This window comes from Pseudopodoces humilis, chromosome 6 (assembly GCF_049639895.1).
Source record: "Pseudopodoces humilis isolate 2021_Gansu_Grassland_sample_001 chromosome 6, ASM4963989v1, whole genome shotgun sequence".
Classification (NCBI taxonomy): domain Eukaryota; kingdom Metazoa; phylum Chordata; class Aves; order Passeriformes; family Paridae; genus Pseudopodoces; species Pseudopodoces humilis.
Genome location: NC_142205.1, coordinates 52,394,331 through 52,419,255, shown reverse-complemented (window position 1 = coordinate 52,419,255; position 24,925 = coordinate 52,394,331). Strand labels below are relative to the sequence as shown.

The window sequence follows — 24,925 nt, the reverse complement described above, 5'->3', positions numbered from 1 at the left end:
TGTACAATCATGCAATATTAAAATCCGTACTGATACATATTTTATGGTATTTGTTTTGTAGCTCGCACTGCATTACCTTGGACAGCATGCCTCCCTTAACCTCTCAAAACCTGGGTGCTGCCTCCTGCAGAGCCTCTGTGTTTGATTAGGAGGAAGTGGAAGACAGGGAGCTGGGTACTCTAACTGTTCCCCTCCACCTCCCTGCTGTGCTCCTGCTCCTCCCCAGCAGCCAGCCAGCACAGATTATGGATACTGTCTTTGCAGGGAACAGAATACTGAAGTACTTGAACTTATTGAACTTTCCAGTCTAAACATGTCCCTGGCCAAAGTGTTTGTGTGGTTTGCTACAGCATGAAGTGTGTTGTGTTTTGCTGCCTAAACTGGAAAATACATCCTACTTCTGCCTTTGCTCCTTCCCTTGGAGGCTGATGGACGTCTGCTGTTGTATTTTACTACTAGGTTATTTTTTTCCATTTATTTATTTCTTCTCTGAGTTTGTTGTCTCATGTGTACAGGGAAATAATAAAAACTTGTGCATAATATACCGTTCGCTCATACAAAATTACTTTTTTTTAAAAAAATACCTTTAGAAATCAAACCAGCCATTAACCATTTCAGTATTTGCTTTGATTGTATGTCTGTGTACTTACTCATATCTGGATATCCCAGTTGTTCTTAATATGCTACATCCATTCCTACAACTTCCTTTAACATTAGTTTTCTCTTCTTCTCATGTGCAATTTCCATTTTTTACTATACAACTTCAAAATATAATTTCAAAATCTATGATACTTTCTTTATTCTTTATTATTCTTTTTGGTGTTATGTGTGCAAATTATCAAGCTTTAATGATGTCAAACTGGGATGATACTTCTTTTAGCTTTAATGATTTCCTTCCACCAACCTTTATGAAACATATTGTTTCACCATCAAACCCATACATACTTGGTGTTTGAATTATTTAACCACCAAGTCATGAACAGGAATGAATTGTTGCACCTACTTGTGACAAAGAAAAACAGTTCAAATTATTGGTGCCAAATTTGCTGGAGGATAAATTCTTGTGATGAGGGTTTGGTGTATGTGGTGCTATATAAAAAACAGGTTTTCACATAAACTTCAGCAATAAATGGATTCTGGAACTGAAACTGAGGTGTGCCATATGAAAAAAAGAGACTTTCATTCTGTGGCTGGTTATTAACAGGGTGTTCTGAATTTAATTTTACCATCTCTAGGAGTAAAGAACAATAAAATTTGCATTCTGCAGTGATGCTTAGTTGGTATGAATGATCTTCAGTTTTGATTTGTGGCATGCAGGTTGGCTTCTGGATGCTTCTACAGATAAGCTCTGTGCTGTTTATGTATTTGTAGTAATATGATGATGATATAACTGAGTTTCATCACAGACCTGGAATGAATATAGTACTAGTAGTCTCTGGATCTTTAAAAAACACTGCTTTCCTTTGATATAATATTCATTAACAGTACACTGTTTTAAATCTTTCTACTTACACTACATTTTTCTTTCATAACCCTCTGTCTTTGTATCTGCAGTTATTCTGCTGCTGTCTTGTTATGAAAGTGCAATAAAATATGAGGTACTTTGAAGTATTTCCCAAACTTAGTAATTTTTTGCTTAGATGTCTTGGGGTAGGGGGAGAAGCAAAGAAAGGTGTTTAGATATTCCTAATTTTTCATCCTAGAAGTTCTGTTGGGTTCAGATAGAGCTCTTCCCACTTTTTCTGCTTTAGCTCCATCACTGTCTCTTCCTTAGAGTTCTCCAGAAGTTTGTTTTTTCACTTAAATTATCCATCTAGCCTTTTTATCTTATTTCTTACTTTACTTTAATTTTTGTGCTATACTTATGAGTATGACTTACCAAAGTTTATTTGCAGTAGTGTATTTTCAGTATGTTCTAGTTGTGTTACTTCTATTGTAAAGGTGCTACTAAGAAGTTCATGATTGCTCTCAGTAGGAACTGAGTGAACAGCTATCCCTAGAATTAATGCCATGTTCTTTCTATAGCCATTCTGACCTGTTTCATTAAGGACAGAAAGAAGTCGGACACTGGCAAACAGGATATTTGAATAGGTTTATTTGATTCAAATAAAAAAGCTGTCCACCAGATTATACCTTGCTGACTCTGTTCAGGCATTATGTTGAATACTAGCAGTGTCTTATTTTTAAGGGCAGAAAATAACAGCACTAAACCTTTTAGTAATATACCTTTAATAGCAATCAAAATATTCTGAGAAATAGCAGCATTTTGCAATAGGCCTTGAGTATATTTTCTTCAAATGGAGAAAAATTTGATTTCACCTTGAAGAAAAGATCAACAAACAAAGTTGAGAAATGAAGCATGGATAACCTCAGCATTATAAGCAATGTGTAGGGGTTTTGCTACATCAGTACACTTAGGGTGACTGGTTTTTATTACAGAATTATTTACTTACACAGTTTTATTGTAACGTGGAAATGTTTTAATGTTGTGTGCATGTTGCATGTAGATTTCCTCTGTTAGCATAGTTCAGTCTGATGACCTTTTTCCAGTAAAAACGTAGCATCTGTTGTACACAAGGATTTTCTGACTAGAACGGTGTCACACACAAGCTGACCAGCCATATTCCTGGTTTTCTCTGCATTTTCACTTAATTCATTGTTGTGTTGATCATTAGTGTGAAAGAAGCTTTATTATTATGTGCTGCCTGCATGACTGCATACAGCAGAAACAGTCATTTTTCATTTGCTTTGTGTTGCCATCAAACCATACATCACTAACATTTCATTTAATTTCATTTTTTTCTTTTTTCTTTTTTCTTTTTTTTTTTTTGTTTGTTTGTTTTTAAAGGCCCTGTGGAACTCTCCATGTTCTGAAGGCTTAGTTTACAAACCTATCAGCATCTCATTGGTTCCATCATTATTAAATTAAAAAGCAACATCTGGACACTCTGCACTTACGGATATAATTAAATACTGCTGTATATGAAATGAGCTGCAAGTTACCATTGCTGGCAAAATTCTACTACTTAAGATAATATTTGTATTATGAACAGTCAAACATCATTTTCTGGAGGAATATCTTCATTATTAAGTGTATCTATGAATAAATTATTAGTAAGCTATGACAAAGTTATTATTTGAAATAAAAATTATTCTTACCATTTTGTGCACTTAGTCATCCATTGGTGATTCACTTCAAGTAAGAAAATAAGAAAATCCTTCATTCATGCTTGTCTCTTGAGATGGAAAAAATATGTCTTCAGGAGCTGGAAACCTGAGGAAACGATTATTTTTTTAAAATGTGTATTTTACCTTTTCTAGGAATAACACTGTGAATACGGGGTCAGGACTTTTCAATATGTGGTGGTCTTATAAATGTTCATAATGATGTACATAATTCTTACGTAGGATTCAAGAAACGTTTCTGTAGGGTATTTGTTAAGCTTGCAGAAGGCCAGAATTTACCCAGCTTTATCCCAGGAAACAGAAGAGCCGAACCTAAAAACATACACTCTGATTTTTTAATACATTAGAATCATAGTTTTACTCTGCTTTCTATCTAACTTTCCTGCTTCTAAGAGACATTGCTAAGAGAGCATCCATGGAGGCAAAGTAAGCATTGTGTTTGCTGGAATTGACTGTGCTGCTTGAGTGGATTATAATTGTTATCCAGAGGGGATGGGATGGGGGTGAGTGGAGAAGGGTAATTCCAAGTTTAGGGTTTTATTAAGCAAGAAACCAATGAAGTTCAACACTGTTGCTTCAGTGTAACCTTACTCAGGAAGGACTTAATTCACCAGGAGGTACTTTACACCCACCCTTACCAGGTAAGATAAGAAAGTGCTTGTGCCAAGCAGTATTCATTTACCCTTTTCTCCTAACATATTTTCTTACTGATAATAAGCAATGCTTGACTCTTTTTATTCTGCCATTTCAGTCAGGCCTCATGTGATATGAACAGTTACTCAACTGGAGCAACAGTTTAGCACCTGTAGCTTTAGTTTCAAACAGAGGACATACTGCATTAATTCAAAAGTAACATTTTACTGAAACTGAAAATAAAAGTATTCAGAACTGAAAATAAAAGTATTCAGCTAAATATTCATGCCAGAGTTTAAAGTGAATGAACCTTCTTCACAGGGGATGTTGCATTATGTTGTCTGATTCTGCACCACTTAACATGGTATTACTGTTTCTCAGTCTTACATTGTCATCTCTTTGATCCTAACAGTCATCCTTCAGCATCCTCTCTTGCCCTCTTGGTCAGGCTGCCTGGAATTTCTTTGTGTGTATAATTGCATAGTTCTTACTGTATTGTTGGAAGTATCTTGTGAAAACAATTAAGTAGCAAATGTGTAATCTGAGGAAATAACGGAAGCAAGCGTGTGCATATTATCCTTTTGAACTTCACCTTCCTTTTTGAACTTCACCATTCTTCCTTCTTTCCTTGGACAAAAATCCTTTTTGTAATCACTGATAAGCGTAGAAATGCCAACCTATTGCTTCTGTCTGTCATGCTTTCTTTTTTCATCACTCTCTTTATTATGGTAATATTTTCAGTCTTTGTCAGGTACTGTTCTTTGGAAAAGGATAGAGAGAACGTTTTTCATTGTGATTTTTTGGAACAGAGATCTGTATTTCACTTAAAGAAATATATATGGGTAATGGAGAGGGTTGTGAAAAATTGTGTAAGTTAATGAAAGAAGAATAGTGGAATTAAAAAAATGTTTTCAGGATTCCAGTGAGGAGGAAGTAAGTTTCACTTTCTAAATAAAGAAGTTTTTTGCCTGTTCCTCCAAAGTTTGTGAAAGAACACTTTAAAATACTCAAAGAGCTAGTTTATTTCTGTATCTGTTCTATCATAGAGACGTTGCAAGCAGCCATCATTTCAATGCAAAACTGAACCCAGCCCTTTGGCTTTTGGGATAGAGCGTAAGAGTAGGATTTTTAACTTTCCTGTTAAATTACCCATAACTTACAGTAACTTTTTTTTTTTTTCATTTCTTTGGTTTCCTTTCATTTTTGTATATCTTTACAAAGTAGTATCAACTGATAAAAATTTCTCAGTTTGATGTTTTGCTCACCTAGCATTTAAATTATATGGAAAAAATCATGACTGACAGGTACTGTTTAGACTTCAAGGACACACAATCAATAGTTTGTATGCATAGGCAAGAACTTAATGCTAGTTTAATTAAAGTCTTAACAGTCTGATCAAAGATTTTTTTTAAAAAAATTATTATTGAGTGATACAGCACATCTAGTTTGAACAGTCAAAAATTAAATCTGTATAATGTTCCTAGTACCTATCTCTTTCTATGATGTATTTTACTGCTCACTGTTGCGCAGCCATCTGGGCTCTGAAGGTCAGTGGCTTCTGGTCAGTTGTAGGAGCATTGCAGGAAATCCGCTATTAGGATTGCTTGTAGGAGTCTGTTAGTAACATTGATTTCTTTTTCTTCACTCTGCAATCCAGTTGGGATCTCTCTTATGTTTGTTGTTAACGTGTTGTACACCTTGCTCTTACCATTGATATCAAGTGCATGTGACTTTCCTGTAACCCTTACGACTGGTTTTACCCTGCTCCAAAGATTTCTTTCCTTTGATGGTGAATAACTTCGTAGCCATGGAGCCTCTGCTGTCATCCACTGCCTGTAATTAGCTGGACTGCTTGTTACTGGAAGAGCATTCACAGAGTAAGTGCTTGTTACTGGTACCTGTAAGACACAAACATCTAGCTGACAAAGCCAAACCTGCCCCCCTCCCCACCACCAAAACTTTGCCAGGTAAATTCTGTAAAAGGTGTTACACCACATAGCTATAAAATACTGAACAGCTGGTGCAAAAAGAGTAATAGTAACCTGGTCGTTTGGTAACTGCCCTTTAGAGCTTAAGTAAATTATCCTGTAAATATTCAAACATAGTCTTCTGTAAATATCCAAGTGGGCCAGGCAAAAACAAATTATTCCCATGTCGTTAGCTTGATCCAAAGGCTGTGTCTTTTTCCAAACAATGGTAACACTGAGTTAACAGAGATAGAGCACAACAGTATTAGCAGAATACTTTGTTTTCATTGTGAGCATTGGCATTTAACAGGTGCAGAGATTTGTTATTTTACCTAGCACGGTGTTTATCTCCATTTGATGCTTTGCAAGTGGTACCAGACAACCTGAGTTTGCTTTCTGTGCTTTCCTCCAAGGACTTCTGAATGGACGAGTGCAAGGCTGTTTCGTACAGCACAGGAGGGGGAAAAGTAGAAGTTGAGTGAATGGACGCTTAACACAGTAACAGGTGCAAGAATGTTACAGCTAGAGCAAGTATTCTGTGATAAAGGTTGAAAGGCTGAGAAGGAACAGGAATGATTTGAACAGTTATGAGCAGTCAAAAGGCAGGCAAGCCTCAAAAAACCTGGGGTACTGTAGAGAGACAGAAAGGTTACATCCTGCTTGAATTGAAGGCTGATTTTTATTTTTTTTTTCAGTCAGAGTTTTATTCTTGGGTTTTTTTAAAAATAATTTGCTGAAGCAGTTTCAATATGAAAACACAGAACAGTATGAATACTGGCATAGGAATTATTCTGTTGTAACTCAATTGCATTTGGAGCAATAAAGAATTCCTGTAGCTTGTTATGTTTATAAAATGTGTTTAAAATAATTTGTAATGTGATCATTAAGACTTTTCGTGGGTGTGGGTACTGTGCGAATGGTGAAAGAGCTGGAAATTTTGTTGGTTTTGAGTAGATAGGAGATTAGTGGCTTTTCTTCTGAAACTGAGTTTACCCAGTTTTAACCAGTGGCTTTTAGGTATATTTACGCAATTTGGTCGCTTCACTAGTTTAAACTGCTCAGTATGCTTTAGAATTTTAGCTAAGTGTTAAAACTTAGGAGGCTAAAGCCAGTATATAATAGATGTTTTACTAAAGAAACAGTAAGTGCCATTTCTGTCCTTGACCTATTACTATTTCTTCCTCAATAGAACTGCAGTGAGAACTATGTCCAGGCTGTGTACTCGACCTTCATTTCAAAACAGTGCTCTCTTAGTATTCATTTTTTAGTAATGTAAGCTTCTACTTCTTAAGAGTCAACAGAACATTAACATTAATGATAAAACAGCAAGAAGGAGCATGAAGGGAAAGGATTATAAATGAGATTTGGGAAGTAGTAATATGTTTCTTATGTATTGTACAAAAAGGCATTCAATTGATGGCAGAATCTACTGGATACCAGCAATAAAAGGAAAAAAAAAGTTCTGTTTGGTTGCTAGCAAATGCATTACCAAAAAAACCTTGCAAAGATATATTTTTGTATGTGCACCTATTAAATCATGCTGGAGTTGAAAGTGCATGAATTAGATACCATATTACAACTTTATATTCAGTACCAGCTTCATTACTTTCAGGGAGAATTTAATTCGTCTAAAAATACCAAGGAAAAGCTGTTAATGATAAGCTTAATGGTCAAATTAAGTGGTAGCTTTGTATTTGATACTAAAATAGGGGGGCTTGATCTATATTGTGTAATGATGCATGCATACTATCGACTATTTGGGAGAGAAATGCCAACACCTGCACTGACATACTACATTTTAAGCAAAGAATGGGGAAAGCACAACTGCATGAAACAGGTGATGGAGACAGTAGGATCTTCATATCTTCATATCTCAAACATATTAAACAATTTTAAGTGCACACATCAAAGACGAGAACTTCCCAATGTGCAAGTATTGAAAAGCATCTGTGTGAATATAACTTTCTGCAAGTGTGTATGTCTATTATTTCATTTTCCAGTCTGTGAAATGATGCAGGAGAAAAAAATGCAGAGACAAATCTACTACTGGAGTCCTGTTGTGTTACAAATAAATTCTGCCAAGAGAACTTCTAAGAAATTGCCAAATTTCAGATATTAGAGAAACAAAGAACGTGAAAAAAGGAAAGTTTCACTGGTTAGAGGCAAAATTACAAAGTGGACCAATTCAGTGGTTCTATCAGGCTTCAATGAAGTTGGCATTTGAGATCATGTATGTTTTGCAACTATCCAGATAGCCTGAAAAACACTCAAGTAACTGAACAGAAATTGAACATGAACAAAAATTGTGAGACCAATGATGAACAGTTGGCTTTTCAGACATTTTCATGTATCTGTTCATGCTCCCACCATCACAGGTTTCTTTGAAGGTTTGTGGAACTGTCCTCTGACACTGGTTCATATATACATATATGTATGTATGTATAGCAAAGTAAATACAGGAATTTTTAATCATTCTGACATTCTGATACCTGGACAGAAGTGACCCCATTTTTTTCCGTGTCTGAAGCTTGCTGTGTTGTAAATCTAAATATAAAATGAGCTGAAGCCATAGGTAATGTTACTTTTGGGACTCAGGAAATGATGAGAGCATTTCAATGAATTCAAGGCAGGGGTAAGAGATTGTGCCATTTGTGCTTTGCTGGTTTTAATTTGGATCTGGGACTGAGTGTCTTACTGTGCTTCAGGAAATGCTCCAGTGTGGGCTCTCCATGGGCTGTAGTTCCTTCAGGGCAGATCCATCTGCTCCAGTCCAGTTCTCTCCAGAGGCCACAGTGTGTATGTCTTCTTCTGTCCCTGGAACACCATCTTGTCCTTCTTCACTGGTTTGGAGGCTCAGTTTTCTTCCTCACCTTTTTTTCCTTCACTTCTCTGCATCCTGGTGTTTTTTTCTTGCTTTTCTGTATGTTTTCAGAGAGGTGACACCAGCTTTAGTGACGCTCACTGTGCCCCGTGCGTGGGTTCATTGTGGAGCTGCCTGGCAGCGTATTTGTGTCTGGTCTTTTCCCACAGAGGCCATCCTGCAACCCTCCCACTGCCAGAACCTTGCCACATAAACTCATGGAAAGGCAAACAAAAGCAAAGCATAACCCTACAGCTGACCTGAATCGGATGAACATTAATAATATTAAAATTGCTTTTTATGTTTGGAAAACACTTGCATGGAGTTACAGATCTGTTAACATGTGAAAGATGAGTATTATCAAGTGGCTGGTTAGAGGTGGGAGTTTAGGTCCATAACAAATTCAGGAACAAGTGGAACTACATAACTTCTGTTCCAAAATGCCTGGATCCACTGAGACTGGTGTGTTGGTGATGACTGCTGTGCATACATCCATTGACTTCCATTGGTGCTCCGGGCCAAGAGACTTTTTTTTTTGCTGCAGGAATTGGGCATTGCATCACTTTAGGAGGAAGGGAAGAAATTACTTGGTTGATTCCATTCCTAAACATCAGGTTTTTCTGTTTTCCTTTCTCTTGTTTCCATGTCTGCAAATTTCTCTTGCTGTTGGAAATATTTGCAAACTCTGTTAGTGATGGGGCTTTTGTTCTGGCTCATTATTTTCCCCTGCTGTTGCTCCTTTGCTCATTTCCTTTTATCTTGCTGTATTGTTTTTATTCTCTCTCCACATTACAGTCCCATTTGGCTCATCCTCTCCTTTCTTTTCTATAAAACATGATTTTTATCGCTCATAAAGCATGCTTCTAAAACTTCAACAGTACTAAAAACTGGAAAGTCACAATTTTCCTTGTAAGTTCTGTTTTGCCTCAGTCTTTTTCTTCCTTTTGGGCAGAAGGAAAGAGAGAAAAATACATTTAAAGCAAAACTACCCATACAGAATAATTCTTGGGGACTAGGAGGTGATGCCTTTTCTGTAGTTCTCAATGCTAGTTGCTATGTTCAAAATCTATTAAAAGAAAATAATGCCATTTTCAATTCTTTGGAGGTTAAGATAATTCTATTTATCTATTTTTAACTGTCTAGAAAATAATATTGGTTTACTCCATCTTATACCAAAAAATAAATTTCTGTAAAACTTGTTTATCCACCATTCGGTTTTCTTGAACTATTTGTAACATACTCTGAAAGAAATACAAGGGAAGTTGTACTATGTGCTGTCAGTTTGGATTGCATAAAGAAAAAACATTTTTAGCGGACCATGAAGATGTACAAATAAATTAAAATGCTTTTAGATTCTACAGAAAACTTTTTAGACTCCCAGAAGGCTTATTTTACATTAGCAAAATTATTACCAATACATTGTTACCCATAATGTATTGGATTTTCAGTCACCGTTCTGGCTGAAATACAGAATGATTTATTCGTGTTGGTCATACCACACGTTTGTGGAAGATTCTAGGGCAGTAAATTGGAGGATGCAAAGAGGTCAAGCGTGAGTTATTTGCTGTCCATATTGCTGGCCTGGACCAGAAAAGATCTCACATCTTCAGGCATCAGATTTTCTTGTTGCACAACAAGAAGATTGCTTCAATTCTTGAAGCTCTTTAGAAGTCTGGATGAGTTACTTCATGTTACGGTAAAGATAGGCAAATTTAATATCTTAACAACATTGGGCAGCTTTCCTTCTGAGGACACTCATTTCTGCTTCATTTCTATCCTGCACTGTTCCAGCTGTTGCTCCTCTTGCCCTTTGGTTGTAAGTAGTGGATATAATATGCTCCTTTACTTATGGTAAAATTAATTAATCTGTGATTAGTACCAGTATTTCTCCATTAGCATAAAAAACATGCTCAAAGACTTGGGGCCATGTGTTCATAAAATATTCATCTTGTTCTTGTATTAATTTGAGAAGATTATTGCAGGACCAAATAAAAATCTGATTAAATGTACCTGGCAAATCATATCCAATCAAGATTTCGCACGGCAGGATTTCACCTCCTTTTCACAGGAGCCCTTTTAAAGGCCAGGTTATAGAACTGTTCTGTTGTCTAGGTCGTTCTTGCCCAGGGGAAGCCTGCTGCTGCTTCAGACTTTCGTAGCCATCAGACTGAGAAAACTACAGAAGTATTTACAGTGTACAGCTCAATACCTGTAGCCAGAGGAAGCTCTGTTTTGATTGACGGAGAAGGAAATGTAAGCAGCCTGACTCAATTTCCTTGTTCAGTTTGGGATGCCAGAACATTATATTGAACTACCCCGAGGCTTTAGGGTGAGTCTTTCGAAATCTCTTCTGCACATTTTCTTAGTTATCTGGAGTTTCTTTTGCACATAGTAAGCTTTTTTTTTCCCCCTCCTTTTTGCTAAAACTCATGAAGTATAACCTCAACAGTAATGTGAAATGTTGTTCTCCAACCCTTATTTGCATAAATTTGTTCCACTATGTGTGTATGTGTGTGTGTAAGAGCTGATGTTGATATTTCAAGTAAACAGCAGGGAAAGCTCCCACAGCACATGACATTTTTTCTCTCTTACAGCTCTCCCAGGACTGAAGTCTAGGTCAGTTCTCACAGGTTAACAAATGCATTATTGCTGAAAGAGGTCTGCTGCCTACAGGAAACTATTTTCTTTTGGAAAGTGCAAGTGTGAAAGGCATTGGGGAGGGAATCAGGGATGAAAACTCTACAATATATTTCATGGAGTGTTCAATTTTTCTTAATATTTTTTTCTATCTTCTTCTGAAATGTTCTCTGGAAACTTCCAGTGCTTTCACTTCCTTGTCTTGTAAGCTTGCCTCGTTGACCCATTAAAATTCTCTAATTCCCTAGTCTCTATTCCTCCCTGTATCCCTTTTCCTTTCCTCCAAAACTTTTTCTTTGTCAGCACTTTGGTTTCCATGCTACTTCTGTGCTCATTTGTGAAGTCATCTTCCCCATCTGCAGTTCTATTTTCGCTCAGCATTTCTCCTTGAAATATGTCTTTTTTATTTTCTTCAGAGTCATATTGATAGTGCAGAACCAATAGTTTCAAGTCTTGAAATTCAAGTTTATATGGAAGTACCAGTGAAGCCAGGAGGGAAAGCTTTTGACTGTAGAATGAAATTTCCAATTGGAAAAAGTTACTGCGTAAATTTTACTTACACTTCTTTGCCTTACTCAGCATCTCTATCAGTTATTGCAAAGTAGGTTGTGTGGCCATGTTATGAAAATAAGTTACAGCAAAGATTGTCACAAAATCCTTATTTATTTATTTATTTACTTACTTATTTTTCCCCTGCAATTCTCCAAGCTCTTGGTTAGTGTTGAGTTACTGCATCTGGTGTGGGTTTCCTGAATGCATATTGAATTAGCACATCAGTATTACTGATGCAAGTAAGCTTTGACTGGTGCACAGGCACTCCAGAAATAATAATGAGGATATTTAAATATTCTGACTCTTCCTCCTATGTTTGCTATCATTTTCACCTGTTTTGACTTTAGAAGCCGCTATCTGACTACAGAGTCCGGATCTGTGGCAAGTTTCAGCTGCAGCTAACAACTGGAGGACCTACATGATGGGCTCTGCACTTTAATAATAATCTTTGCTAGAGATGTTTCTGTGTCTAAATCAGTGTTGCTTTGGTCCTTGCATTGTGGGGAAATGCTCTGCCAATTAGGCCTGGTTTTGATATCTGCAGAGCTGTCAGAGAATGGCAGTGACCCTTGGAAGTGCAGGAGCTTATACCACTTCCTTTCCTGCTAATTTCTATTATTTTGCTTGTCTTTAGTCAGAACTAAAATAATCAAGAAAACCAACATGTAGAGTTTATTTTAAAATGTTCCTTTAAAATTACTTTGCTGAGCTCTGTGGGGATAGGAGAAGTTTTGGGAGAGAGAATATTTAATCCATAGGGCACTTTAGATTCTCATCCTTAGATTCAAACTGTTGCCTGGTTAGAAAAAGGCCACAGAATGTGTTTCTAGCTAGATTGCTCTATTTAATCACCAATTGCTATTGTTCCATGTTAAAGATGGCACACAGGCACTAGACATACCATAATATACAAAAGCTGCCTTGTTGTAACTGCTTTGAATTCAGTACAACCTTTCCAAATTAGTTGATCAAGTGATACATGATTATAATAAGCAGTGTGCTGGTGGTGACACCTCTTAATTTCAATTTACCAAGGTAGGAATTGGCCAGTAGCAACTCTGGCTTTTACAGGTAGATGAATAGCCATGCTTGAAAACTTCTGGTTTTGTTGTTTAAATTATTTATGAGACCTGAGGTTAGGCAAAGTTGGGAAAACAGTTTGTGATTGTACATGATTATAGTACCTACATAAGGACTACAGTTTCATCTCTAGCCCTAAATGGAAACAAAATCCAAATCACAGCGTAAAGTGTCAAAGGATCTCTAAAACTTATATAAAGTAAGATATCCAAAGGGCTTTTTTCTTGGGTCTCTCTTAATAACATACTTTAAGAAGAGTAAAGTTGCTTGCTACAATAAATATTAACTTTGACAACTCAACATCTAACTGTAGTTTTCTTGTTTCATAAGAACAGTTAGTTTTAGCAGTGTAATACGCCACTAGGCTCTAAGGTAGCTCTAAATTATATTTAAGATCTAGGGCCTTCTTTTAGCAAAATATAAACTTCCATTTTGAACAGTATCTTTGTTGGTGAACTAGGTCAGATGAGTACACAGATCCTTACCTGGAACTTAAAAGCAGTTGCCTTTACATACTGAATTTTGTTGCACATCAGCCTGAGTGCAAAACCGTTTTTAGCTACCAGCTGTAGTCAACATCCTCCAAAAACCTTAATGTTGATTGTGGATTTGTATTAAGTTAGCTGTTGGAATTTTAAGTATCTTTGTAATGTCAGTGACCCAGGCACAACTTTTTATAAAAATATGAGGAGCTGTAGGTTTGTAGAGGAAATAATTATTATTTGTAAGTCCGGAGAATGGTATTTGGTATTTGGTTGGGTTTTTTTAATTTGTTATGTATTTTTTACTTTAAAGAGCTCTTTTTCATTAGTGCTATGCCTTTTGTCCATCATTGTATTCTCAATTAGCACAATGGAGGTTTTCCAGTGTGGACCTTTTGTATGTGAAAGGTGCTAAAATTTCCGTCTTGTACTGATGAGTATAAATTGCTGTGTCACTTTGTATGGATGCATGAAACTGTCATGTCCTACACATAGGGACTTGTCACTGTATTTGCCTGAAAGAGGGTTCACCATTACTAGAAAAAAAAAATATGCCTTGCCTTTAAAAGGCTGCTATAAAGGGTGCCAGAGATGGGAACCATCCTTTTTTTCCTTTTTTTCTTGTAATGGGATTTGAAATTGAATATGATAGTCATTTATTTGTGTGAACATAAATAGAATAGTATGATTTTTTTATTTCTTTTTTACAGTTCCTGTGAATGCATATGCAAAGATGGAAGTGAAAGCTATTTGCAGGTTTTAAGAAATGGGGGACAGAAATTTCTTGTTGGTTTATTTCTTTGGCTCTCCAAATTCAAAAATTACTTAAAATTTATGCCTTGCTCTGGCTTTGTGTGGCTTTTGTGCTGTATGAAGGTTCTGGTCAGACCTCATTTCGTGATGAAACCATGCCTTACATGGAGGGACACAGTGTGAGTGTTCAGCTCTGTCACTTCTGAGGCAAAGGGAAGTGAATATTCTGTTACCTTTTCTCAGCTGTCACACTGAATCCTGGGATCCTGGTCTGTGCGAAATGGGAGCACTCCACCAGGGAATTCTGCTCCATCATAAGCAACGTGCATTGCGCTGCCTTTTCTATGGGCACAATCACATGCCCATTGTGTGTTTCTGCTGTGAAAGTTTCTGAAATGATACTGAAGTACATGGTTCTCTTTGTTTAAAAATTTATTTTTTTAAAAAGTGATGCTGATTCATTTAGTCCGTTACTTGAGCAAGTGTGATTCATGGTTAATCTTCACTTGCACGTGCTTATTGCAAACACTAATTAATCCTATTTGCAAAGACAAATTATAATTAATGCATATCCTTAAAATTTACACCTAATTAGACAGAATATAATCTATAATTTTGTATAAATAGAACTTAACATTTTGAAATAATTGTAGATAATAAGCAATTTTCTGAACTTACATTTGCATGTGCTAATTAACGGCTGCTTCATTGTATTTGCATTTGCAAACAGTTTTTTTCTAATTACTCATCTTAGTGCTCTGTGAACAGAGAAAAATAACATAAACATTACACTCCTGATTTTTTACCTAGGTTCATCTTTTGTTGAATTGAAATAGTGGCATTAACAATTGCTATAGATTTAATTGAATTTGCCTATTCTTAAAAAGGAAGGAAAATCTGAACCTTTATCCTTTTAATATTTTGATGAATTTTATTCTTGGAAAGCTAAAACTTTATGTAGTAATAAATTTAATCACATCATGCTAAAAATGCATGGGTCCATGTGCAATATAACCAATTTCTTGTGATAATAAATATTTTAGTAATAATAAATACCTTAGATTTTTTTTTTTTTATATGTACACTTTTTGTCCATTCATATATACAAGAATCTAAAATTCTCAAGGGGAAAAAAAAATTCTCAGAGGCCTTAATTTTTGGTTCTGTTTCCAGAGTCAGATTAAAAAATATATATGCATGTTGTGATGAAATGGGTAATTTGTACAATGTGGTAGTTAAAGCAAAGTATTAATTTTCAACTATGATATGCTAAATATAAAAGCTAGCAGATATTATTTTTGCAGCTGGTCTTTTACAAACTACCTCTTTCTAAACTAAAGTAAAACCTATAGTTGAAACCCAATCATTATCTTGTATTTGAATCTGTTCACTGCTTTTGAAGAATTTTAACTTTTTTTTGGTTCCCTACCGTGAGTCAAAAAATGTTTTTTATAAACATTTACTATCAGTCGGTAAAAAGTACACTTCAACCATCTCATAAAATCATAGCTATTAACAGTAATTGGTGTTTATATGCTGCTTAGTGAAATATTTGTTGGTTTTGGCTATTTTGTTGTTGTTGTGGTTATTGGATATGCCAGCTATAGTATAAATAAGTAAACCTGAAATTATTGGTAAAGACTTTAAATATTTATTTAAATTTAAATTTGATCTCAGACATCTCAATAATTTTATTATTTTGGTTGCTGTATTTTCTACACTACTAGTGTAAGTTCCTAATTTAAATAAATGGAGGATTCCAGAGTAGGTCTTGACCTTGCTGCCAGTTTTAACATTGGGCTTTATAATGTGAGACATAATGCAAGTCAGAGATGTAGCCTATTTTTTACCTCTGGTCACATAATTCAATGCTGTGGTAGTGGGTAAATTATCTGTATTCAGTATGTGGAAAGCTTCAATACAGACTGGTGAAAAATTACATTTATAAAAACTCACTGAAACTCCTCAGTAAGCCTAACTTGGATGTTATTAAAATAAGCTAGTGATAGCTTTTGTTAGACTATCCAGTGTCATTTCTCTTTGGACCATTTTTCTGTCTGTTAGTAAGCCCATGAATTGCACTTTTGGGGCTTGTAATTACACTTGGTAGTATTTTAAGAATGACCAACTTTATTATCTTTATTTTTTTCAGGTTATGGTGTGTTTTACTGATTCTTGTGAGTCAAAAATGGACATCAGTCTTAAGGAACGGGTTTTGTGATTTTTTTTCATGAATGTTGTAGCTCTTTACATGCATATGCCTTTGAGTTTTTTATTAATTGCTAAAAAAAAGTCTCCAAGGAAAGCTCTGACATGCTTTCATTGGAGGGGGATTCTTTGCACGTCAAACAGATTGGACAGAAAAAAAAATTGAGTGGAGAACAATAAAAGCTCTTTTACTTCCTGGGGCGTAGCTGGTATTTGGAGATCTGATTACTCAGTAGTGCATGATCCATCTGTGACTGTTGAGACTCAACCACACTCTTTAATGCATCTTTTTTTTTTTTTTAATTGTGATATTTTGCTTGGGGTTTTTTTGGCCAGAAAAAGACCGATATTCTATATTCAACAACAAAGCATTATTAGGATCAAAGTAGGAAGACAAGGTCCTCTCAAATGTTTTAATTAAATGTTTTCATTTACTTCAGAAAACTTGAACCCAATCCTCTTTATGCAAGTTTTCATTGCTAGTTACAGCTATTTAACCTTCCACAGACTGTTGCTTCCCTTCTTTTAAGTTCTGAAACCAAGCTCTTTGCTCTTAACCTCCTATTAATTCTCCAGGTCTACAAAAAGCAGTTTAATTCATATTCATATATTGTCACACTGCTGTGTCACTGAAATTTTGGCAGTTTTCCGTGCATTTGCCTATCTCACATTACGTGTGTAATTTCCTCAAAGTTTTATCTTTAAAAGAGGCAGATCTTATTCACACGTACAGATCTGATCTTTGAGTTCTGACAGTTGTTACTCTAAAATTTGTGTGCTTCTTTCTGTGTAAGGATTTTTCTTGGACAAAAGTCTTCAAAATCAAAATATTCTGTAATATAAATGGAACAACTTTCCCTTCACTGGGGTTCAGTTAAGATAGTTTACAGTTATTCAGTAGGTCCCTGTTTCACAATTATTTTTAAACCTTAAAGTGCATTATTTATGTGTTGTTGTTCTTAAAATAAAGTCGCTATTGAACTTCAAGAGCTGTCCACAAGTTGTGATCCAACAGTAATTTATGTAGTGTTTGCCAGGGACTTGCAAGAGCTGGAAGTAATCACTGCTAAGGTAATTTTTAGTCTCCACATGTGTCCTCATTTAGGTATTCACTTACACTGTAATAATTACTTAAATGTGATGTTCAAACATTTCATCTTTTTCAATGCCTTAAGAATGCCAAGTGATTACGGTGGCAACACCAGTTACCTGCCAGGAGGGAGGGCTACGTTTTGTATATATCTATATACACACAAGTGGATCAGAAATTCGGCCCAAAGATGCCCAAAATAATTCTTTTTGTCAGCTGGCTGCTGGTAAAGTTTCCTAGGATTGTTGCTGTGTTTTGGGGCAGCATTTCAAGACTAGAAATTAATAATTTGTGAAAGTCCAAAGGAACTAGAAGGAAATGAGCAAAAGATAAGAAACCATCTCTTGTTCAGAGAATTAGCTGTAATCTGAATAGCTTAAGGAAAGCCATACTAGAGACTGACATGGATCTCTAAGCTTAGAGTTTCTGCTAAAACTGTGTGTCAGATCTTTTGCAGCTTTAATGTTGCATATAAACTATAGTAAAGTTGAGACAGTAAAAGCTAAGTGGGAAAGAGGAAAATGTCAATAATTCTTTATTAATAGAAACCTGGGAAGGAAAAAAAAATATTTATTAGCGAAAGCAGCCTTCAGTGATACAGATCTGAGGTTTCCTGAGATGGATCACCCTGGGGTTCAGTTCCATCACAGAGCGAACGTCTGACTTCCTGCTGCCCATTTCAGTCATGCTGAAAGTCATCACTTCCCCTATGAATTTACATCTTCACTTCAAAAAGTGAGCAGTTTTCTATTAGCTGCCTCAGTTTGAGAACTGTTTAAAGCCAGATGTGCCAGTATGAAGATCAGTATCATGAAATTGGGAAGAGTAAGTGATCATAGGGAAGGCTAGCACCTCCCTGAAGATGTGAGTCACTCCAGCTAAACCTGTTATTGACAGTTTGACACTGAATTTTCACTAGCTCTCCCCAGATAACCTTGAGAGGCAATCCAGGACAGCACTGGCTTCTCTGTCGGGTTTTGGTGCCACTGCCTGAGGTCCTGCTCAGGCTCCCTGGGGTGTAAGACCAGCGGTGCTTTTAAGAAAAGAACAGCAGGAGGCCCAACAGTACCATTGCTGCAGGCTACAGCTGGTTGGTGTAGCACTTAAAGGTCTCCATGAAAGCAGAAGGCCTAGGGACAAGAGAGGATGGCTTTTTCCGTTTTCCCCATAGTGGACAGTGATTTTCAGGTATTTGCATGGCCCCTTGTCTTGGAGAGCTCACCACAAGAGGAATCTGTGATGCAATTGCTGCTGCCTGGGTTAGAATGGTTAGGGCTGCAGGACAAGATTATGGAGTCCAAACTTTGACTTATTGTGCTCTGGAAGAGTAATATCTCTCACTGGTGTAAAGAATTGAACTAAAAGTTAACCCAATACTCAGTTGATCCAACAAGTTTTTCAATGTGGGGTCAGAGAAGCTATGACTCAGGCTTGAGAATTCAAAGGGATAAGTGGAAATCGGTGTAAAGTTTAAATGGGGTGGAATTAGCTGGAGTTCAAGCCATAACAAGAGTATGGGTGTACTCAGGGTTGTGCCTGCGGTATAGATTCTTGCCAGTCTTCATAAATGTTTTAAATCGTGAGTAATCAATCTCAAACTTCCACATAATGCAGTAAGTTGATGGACTTGCTTTTCTGAATAAATGGAAGTAAAAATACTAATTTTGTTAACTGTGTTCTCAATTGGGTCATTAAAAGTAGTTCAGTTACCATATGCACCATAATGCTGAAACCCTGAAGCTATTGAAAGGGAAGCCTGAAAGATGGAGTTTTATGTTTGCTAGAAAAACTCAATGCTATTAATGTAAGGCTGGCAAGAAATAAATATCTGTTCATCAATATTTCATCTAGACAAATTTATCATAATGTTTTCAGAAGCACCCATCCTTAAATATATTCCCCAAACTCAGCTGAAGTATCTTTGTGCTCTATCCTTAATCTAGCATCCTGCAACCCCTGGAGTATAGGAGTGAGAAGATGTTTACATAGTATATTAGCTCCCAATGTTGATTTCTTTATTTTTTTGACAGCTGTTCAGTCAACTGTTACTAGATCTTCTGGGAGAAGATGAATATTTTTCTTGTAGGCTGGAGGAGGGAAGGAAGGAAGGAAGAAAAGCAGTCACTAATAATGTAGTTCTGCACTGCTTGCGGCGCTCCGACAGCAAGGTGCTGACTGGAGTGGGTTCAGCTTTCTGTGTAGCGTTGGGTTTGGTCATCGTGGAGCCACTGTGCAGGTCAGTGTGCATGCTCAGAGGGCTCCATCTGCACCACCTTGTCCTGCAGCACCCTGAGCTTTACAGCTGGCATAAATGAGTGAAGGCATGTAAGAACCCACTGACTTTGCTTTCAGTGCAGCTTGCCCCTGCAGCAGCAGGTTGGTTCTGGTAAAATGCACCACCTTGTAGTTGTGAGAGGGAAAACTTAGTGAGACAAGATGGCACTTGGCTTCCCCCACTGTCTGTGGGCTGTGAGTGTCAGTGGAAGCACACACAGGTGCTTCTTGGTGTTCTCATCTTTTATGGGCAGCTGCTGAAGGTATGGGATGGTGACATGATGATTCCTTCTGAGAAATGGAAACATTTAAACATGATACTGAAAAGTGGTGCTTAAAAAAAACATTTACACACCACCCAAATAAACATGCACAGTATTATTTTAAAAAGATTCAGTATCAGAATGAGGGATTCTGATAGTCATAGGATGGTGCAGCTGAAGCTGAGAGCATTTCTCTTCATCTTAAAATGGTACATGAGTCTAAATTAGTCTATCATAGCAAAAATAGTTCATGCTTGAGTTGTAGGTGCTGTGACTAAAGCATGCCGTACATGAAAATTATACTTTCTACACTTTCTACACTCAAACCAATTCATAGCATTTGAAAAAAATACAATAGTAGTTCTAGGTAATTAGGTACTTGTTGAAGATAAAATGCTTTAATATCTTTTAGACCTCTGAAAGGAGTGATGAATTAATGATGCATTAATATTGGTATTTTTGCTTTATCTTCATTGCTGTCTTACATTATATATGTAATTGTAATGTCAGTGTTTTAAGTATTGTTCTGGAATTTCTGTTTTACCTTTCTGTACCTGCGCCTTTTTATTTATTTATTTTTTCTTATCACAGCATGATTTAGCAGTGAGGCTCTCAAATTTAATTTTCAGAAAACCTGTTTTCTGACCTCATTCTTCCACTGAAGTCATGTGTGATCTCACCTTGGACATTTTTCCTCTCTCTACCTTGGTTTCCTTACTTGCCATTTAAGTGCTTTGAATTCTCTGAATGTTCAAAATTACTCTTTATCATGAAAAGGTAATTTATGAATTTATAATAATTTATGAAAAGCTTTTTTCAGTTGATACTTGCATAAAATATTTATATTTGCCTTACTGCAATCCTCTCAGTTCAGTAGAGGTAACAGCTATGATGGCTTTGTGTCAGCATTTCAAGGTAAAAATGATTGTTCATGATGCGAAATTTATTCAGCTTGTTATTAGCAGTTAAAATAGGCAATTTTAAAACCCTTTCCTGTCTTTACCTAACTTGAAAAGTAGTGCAGCGAGATATGTAGTGAATCATAAATTTTCAACAATCCAGGAATGGAAGCATCAAAATTATTCTTTTTTTTCCTTGTTTGAACTGGAATACTTAGAGACTCACATGCTTTTACCCAAAAAGTTTTTGTTGGGTAATTTTTCTGCCATTTGTTATTTGCTTGTTTTTCAGGAGGAGAGGGGCTAAAATTTGGACACTTTGCAATATGGTTTGTTGTTTTACTGCTACTGAGGTAAAATACTTTTTAATAAATCCGGAGGATTTTAATCTGAAAATACATTCTATGGTATTGAGATTAATACTGATTTCTAAGATATAATTCATCCGTCATTACTGAAAAAATGCCAGGTTTCTAAAACTAGAACTTAGTCTGGTGAAGATTATTGCCTGTGTGGGTTTGGATGCTTAATTTTGAAACTTTTGATTACTAAATAAGGTTTTTCATTGCAAAACAAACAAACAAATAAAAAGTCCCTTCATATTTGTCTTCTGTAAGTACCTGTGCAGAAATACCTTTTGCACACTTCCCCAAGAAGTTCCCTTGATATCTGTAATACTGTCCCTTGATTTAGCACAAATCACAGTTAAGCACACGTGAAGGATTCTCCAGTGGTGTGTGTGGTGTTATTTTACAGAAGGTGTGTGGGAGCATGACATGGAGCCTTGTTCTGCTTTACTGTGCCATGATGGGATTAACTTCTACTGTAGTCGATGCACTTTTGATTAATGAATCACAAAATATGGCCCAGCTGGACAGCAACCTATCCCATGAGCCTTGTGATGTTCCCAAATCCATCATTCTTGATGTGTCTAATTTTGCCTGTGGGCTGCCATAGCCTTCTATTCCACAGCAAGGTTGAGCTTCTAAATTATCACACTTAGATGAAAAAGTGAAATACAGTTCAAAAATTCAGAATTTTCTTATAATCAGTGAGTCTTACTGTCTATTTTTTTTTTAATCGATGGTCACTCAACTGACTTGCAATTTTATATTCTGCTTTTTTGGTGGATTTGGTGTAGGGATTGCTCTTTTCTTTTGGTAACATATCAGCAAAATAAGGTGGCATGTTAATTAAATACTTTCTGATTGCAGATAGACATGTCTGTGGGTTATTTTCTAAGGACTTCAGACCAAGTTCAATTTTGCAAGCCATTCAGTAGTGCTACTTTGAGTTTCTTTTATTCCTCTTGAAATGCAGAAGAAATTGTTTGGTGTCTCCAAACACAGCCAACTCAGACTGCACCTTCCTTGGCTACTCTGAATACCATTACTTCAGTAAAATGCAAGCATTGTAAACCCTAATACCTGCACTTATGTCTTACTGACCACATGCTTTCAAGAAGTCATTATACAGAGAACTGTAGAGGATTGGGTCCCTAGGAAAATATTGTCTATTATGACAAAGCTATTTATACTTGTGTATTTTAAAAACATTTTGTAGTTGTACATGTCTTAATATAACAGCCAGTTTAGTGAGAATTGTATCATTTGCTTGAAATATTATCCATCAAAGAGTTTCATTCAGGCAAGTGGTGACTCCAAAATTGACCTCTGCAGCAGAATTGCTAGGGATAAAGAAAATGGAAGATGCTGTGGGAGGCAGCAATCTATTTATCTTTTTTCACTTTTCCTCTGACTTTTCTGTTGCTTTTTCAAGGATCTCTGCTTTTCCAGTAGGATACAGATCCCATGGTGGAAAACGTGAGCTGCTTTGTGAAAGCCAGCCTGTAAGCTGCAAGCCAACCATTTGCTGAGGCAGCAGATTGTTTAAATTGTGGGAGATGTGCTGAACGATAGATAACATGGGTATTTTTTTTTAAAAAAAGCATTGCAAACATGACAGTCTTTCAAAAATCTCATTCTGTTGTGAAAGAATATGAGAAAATATGCCAACAGGAGAGTAAGCTTCAACTTATATACAACTGTAAGTGGTACATAAGTCATTTCTGTATCATCTTTATATAATTATTAATTCCTGTAAAGTATTTTCAGTTATTTTCCTCATCTGATTTACTGTGTAACCAGGAATGGCTGAAAATATAAACATGAATTTGATTTCTTGGTTAATTATTTCGAAGAGACAGAGTAAAATAGTAGCAGTTAACTAACAGCATAAAATTTATTTTGCAGAAAAACTGATATATTTCATGGCTGTCTTCAAGTTTGTACATCTGAAAATGCACTCAGAATTTATGCCAGGATACCACATCATTAATGTTTAATAGGGAAATAAATCAAGGTATCATCAGCATAACAATGCTATAATCTTTGGATCTGAGTAATGTGTCTCATGTGGGTGGGCATCAATGGAAAGGAAGATTAAATAAAATATGCAGCTTTATGTAAGGCACTGTGAGGGATTGCTGAAGATCTGGATGCTATTCCTGAGTCACAGCATAGTAATGTTTATGTATAAAAACACTATAAAATCAGAGTTAGGCCATAAAAGAGACAGCAATATTAACATAAAATAAAAGGAAAGAAATCTTTGCTTTAAGAGACACACAAAAAAAAGGTACAATGAAAACTCCACTATAAACAGTTTTTTCTTAAAAGTTTTTTAAGAAAACTTAAACTTAGGATTATTTTCTGTGCTACGGTAATTTCTTTACTTAGATCCAGTAGCTTGTATTCCATAAAGGACAAAACCAAACACTTAACTGATTTCCCATATGGAAAGACAGCGATTTTGGTTCATGGTTGTTTATATCAGATCTGTAGATTGTATGGAGATCTACAGAGAGCCTGTCCATATATCAAAATAGTTCACTTTGTCCTCAGAAAAAAATGCCACTGCAATCCTATCGGTATCCAGCAGAGTGTAAGCAGCAGCAGGGTTTTCATAAAGCTTCATTAGCTGATGATAACAGTACAAGTTTTTTGTGAAGACAGAAATTTGAGGGCTGAACTAGTCCTCCCCACCATTTGTATTTGACTATACCCTATGTGTCTTGAGCCCTCCCAGGGACTGATTATCAGAAGTCAGTCTGTCTGAGTCTGTTAGAGGTAAAGTTAGAGGAGGGCAGCCAATGTTTTTCTAAACTTCTGTTCCTCAGGCAACCTGTGAAATACAACCAAATTTTGTAGGGAAGCTTGTTAACGTATTCCAAGCTACAACAAAGGAGCAGTCTGCTAGAGAGTTTCAATTTAAGTTTTTGTAACTGCTGTTGCAGATTTTGCAGTTTTTAATATTTAGGAGAGGTAGGGTAGGTGTTGGTTTTGTCTTCAATCTTATGTCTTTCAGTGCATTGTTAGTGCTATTGTACATTTATATAGAAACATAAATCTAATACCTTTTATATACATAAAATTTAACTTATCTACCTTAGAGGTACTAAGTAGCATTTTTTAATTCTCAATTTGGTAATTCTTATTAACATAGGCCCACTTTTTCTTTTCATCTGTCTAGCACTTAAAAATCTTCCCACATATTGCATCATTTGCAGGTTTAATTAATGGCTTCTTCATTTAATGACTATTAGTAGAAGTCTGGTGAAGCTTTAACATTCATCTAGCTGCTCCTGGAGTAGGCTGTGTTCCATCTACACTTGGTGAAATTCTGTTACCATCAGTTTTACTTATTAGTTGGCACTGGTTGTGATTCATCTAGTGATACATTAAAGCCAAATTAGTTCAATCTTGCTGTTAAACTTCGGGACATGATTTACCAGCCGCATTGCATTGCTTTATTAAATGTAGTAAAATATCTCAGAACAAGAACATGAGTAGTTCCGGAGATTTTTGCATTGCTTTAAGTGACTTGTGAAAATTAAACATTTTACAAACATCAAGTTAGAAAGCAAATACAAAAATCTGGTTTTGTAGATAGAAGTCTTCGAAAAAAAGTCTCAAGTCCAGTGACCCTGATCACTGCCTTAGAAGTATCTGAAGTCAAAAATTTTCCAGGCTGTTTTTGTTG

At 36.1% G+C, this 24,925-nt stretch overlaps 1 protein-coding gene across 4 annotated transcripts in view; it reads left to right on the top strand.

The window, feature by feature from the left end:
* CCSER1 (coiled-coil serine rich protein 1) overlaps positions 1-24,925 on the top strand; it is a 637,091-nt gene that overhangs the window by 414,647 nt on the left and 197,519 nt on the right. The window contains exon 11 of one of the 4 annotated variants that reach the window (XM_088056600.1): positions 2,849-2,960. The exons of the other annotated variants lie outside the window; for them this stretch is intronic. Coding sequence (XP_087912726.1) covers positions 2,849-2,929 — 81 coding nt within the window. The 3' untranslated portion in view covers positions 2,930-2,960. Of the gene's footprint in view, positions 1-2,848; positions 2,961-24,925 lie in introns of those variants that run through there. 4 annotated transcript variants of the gene reach the window in all.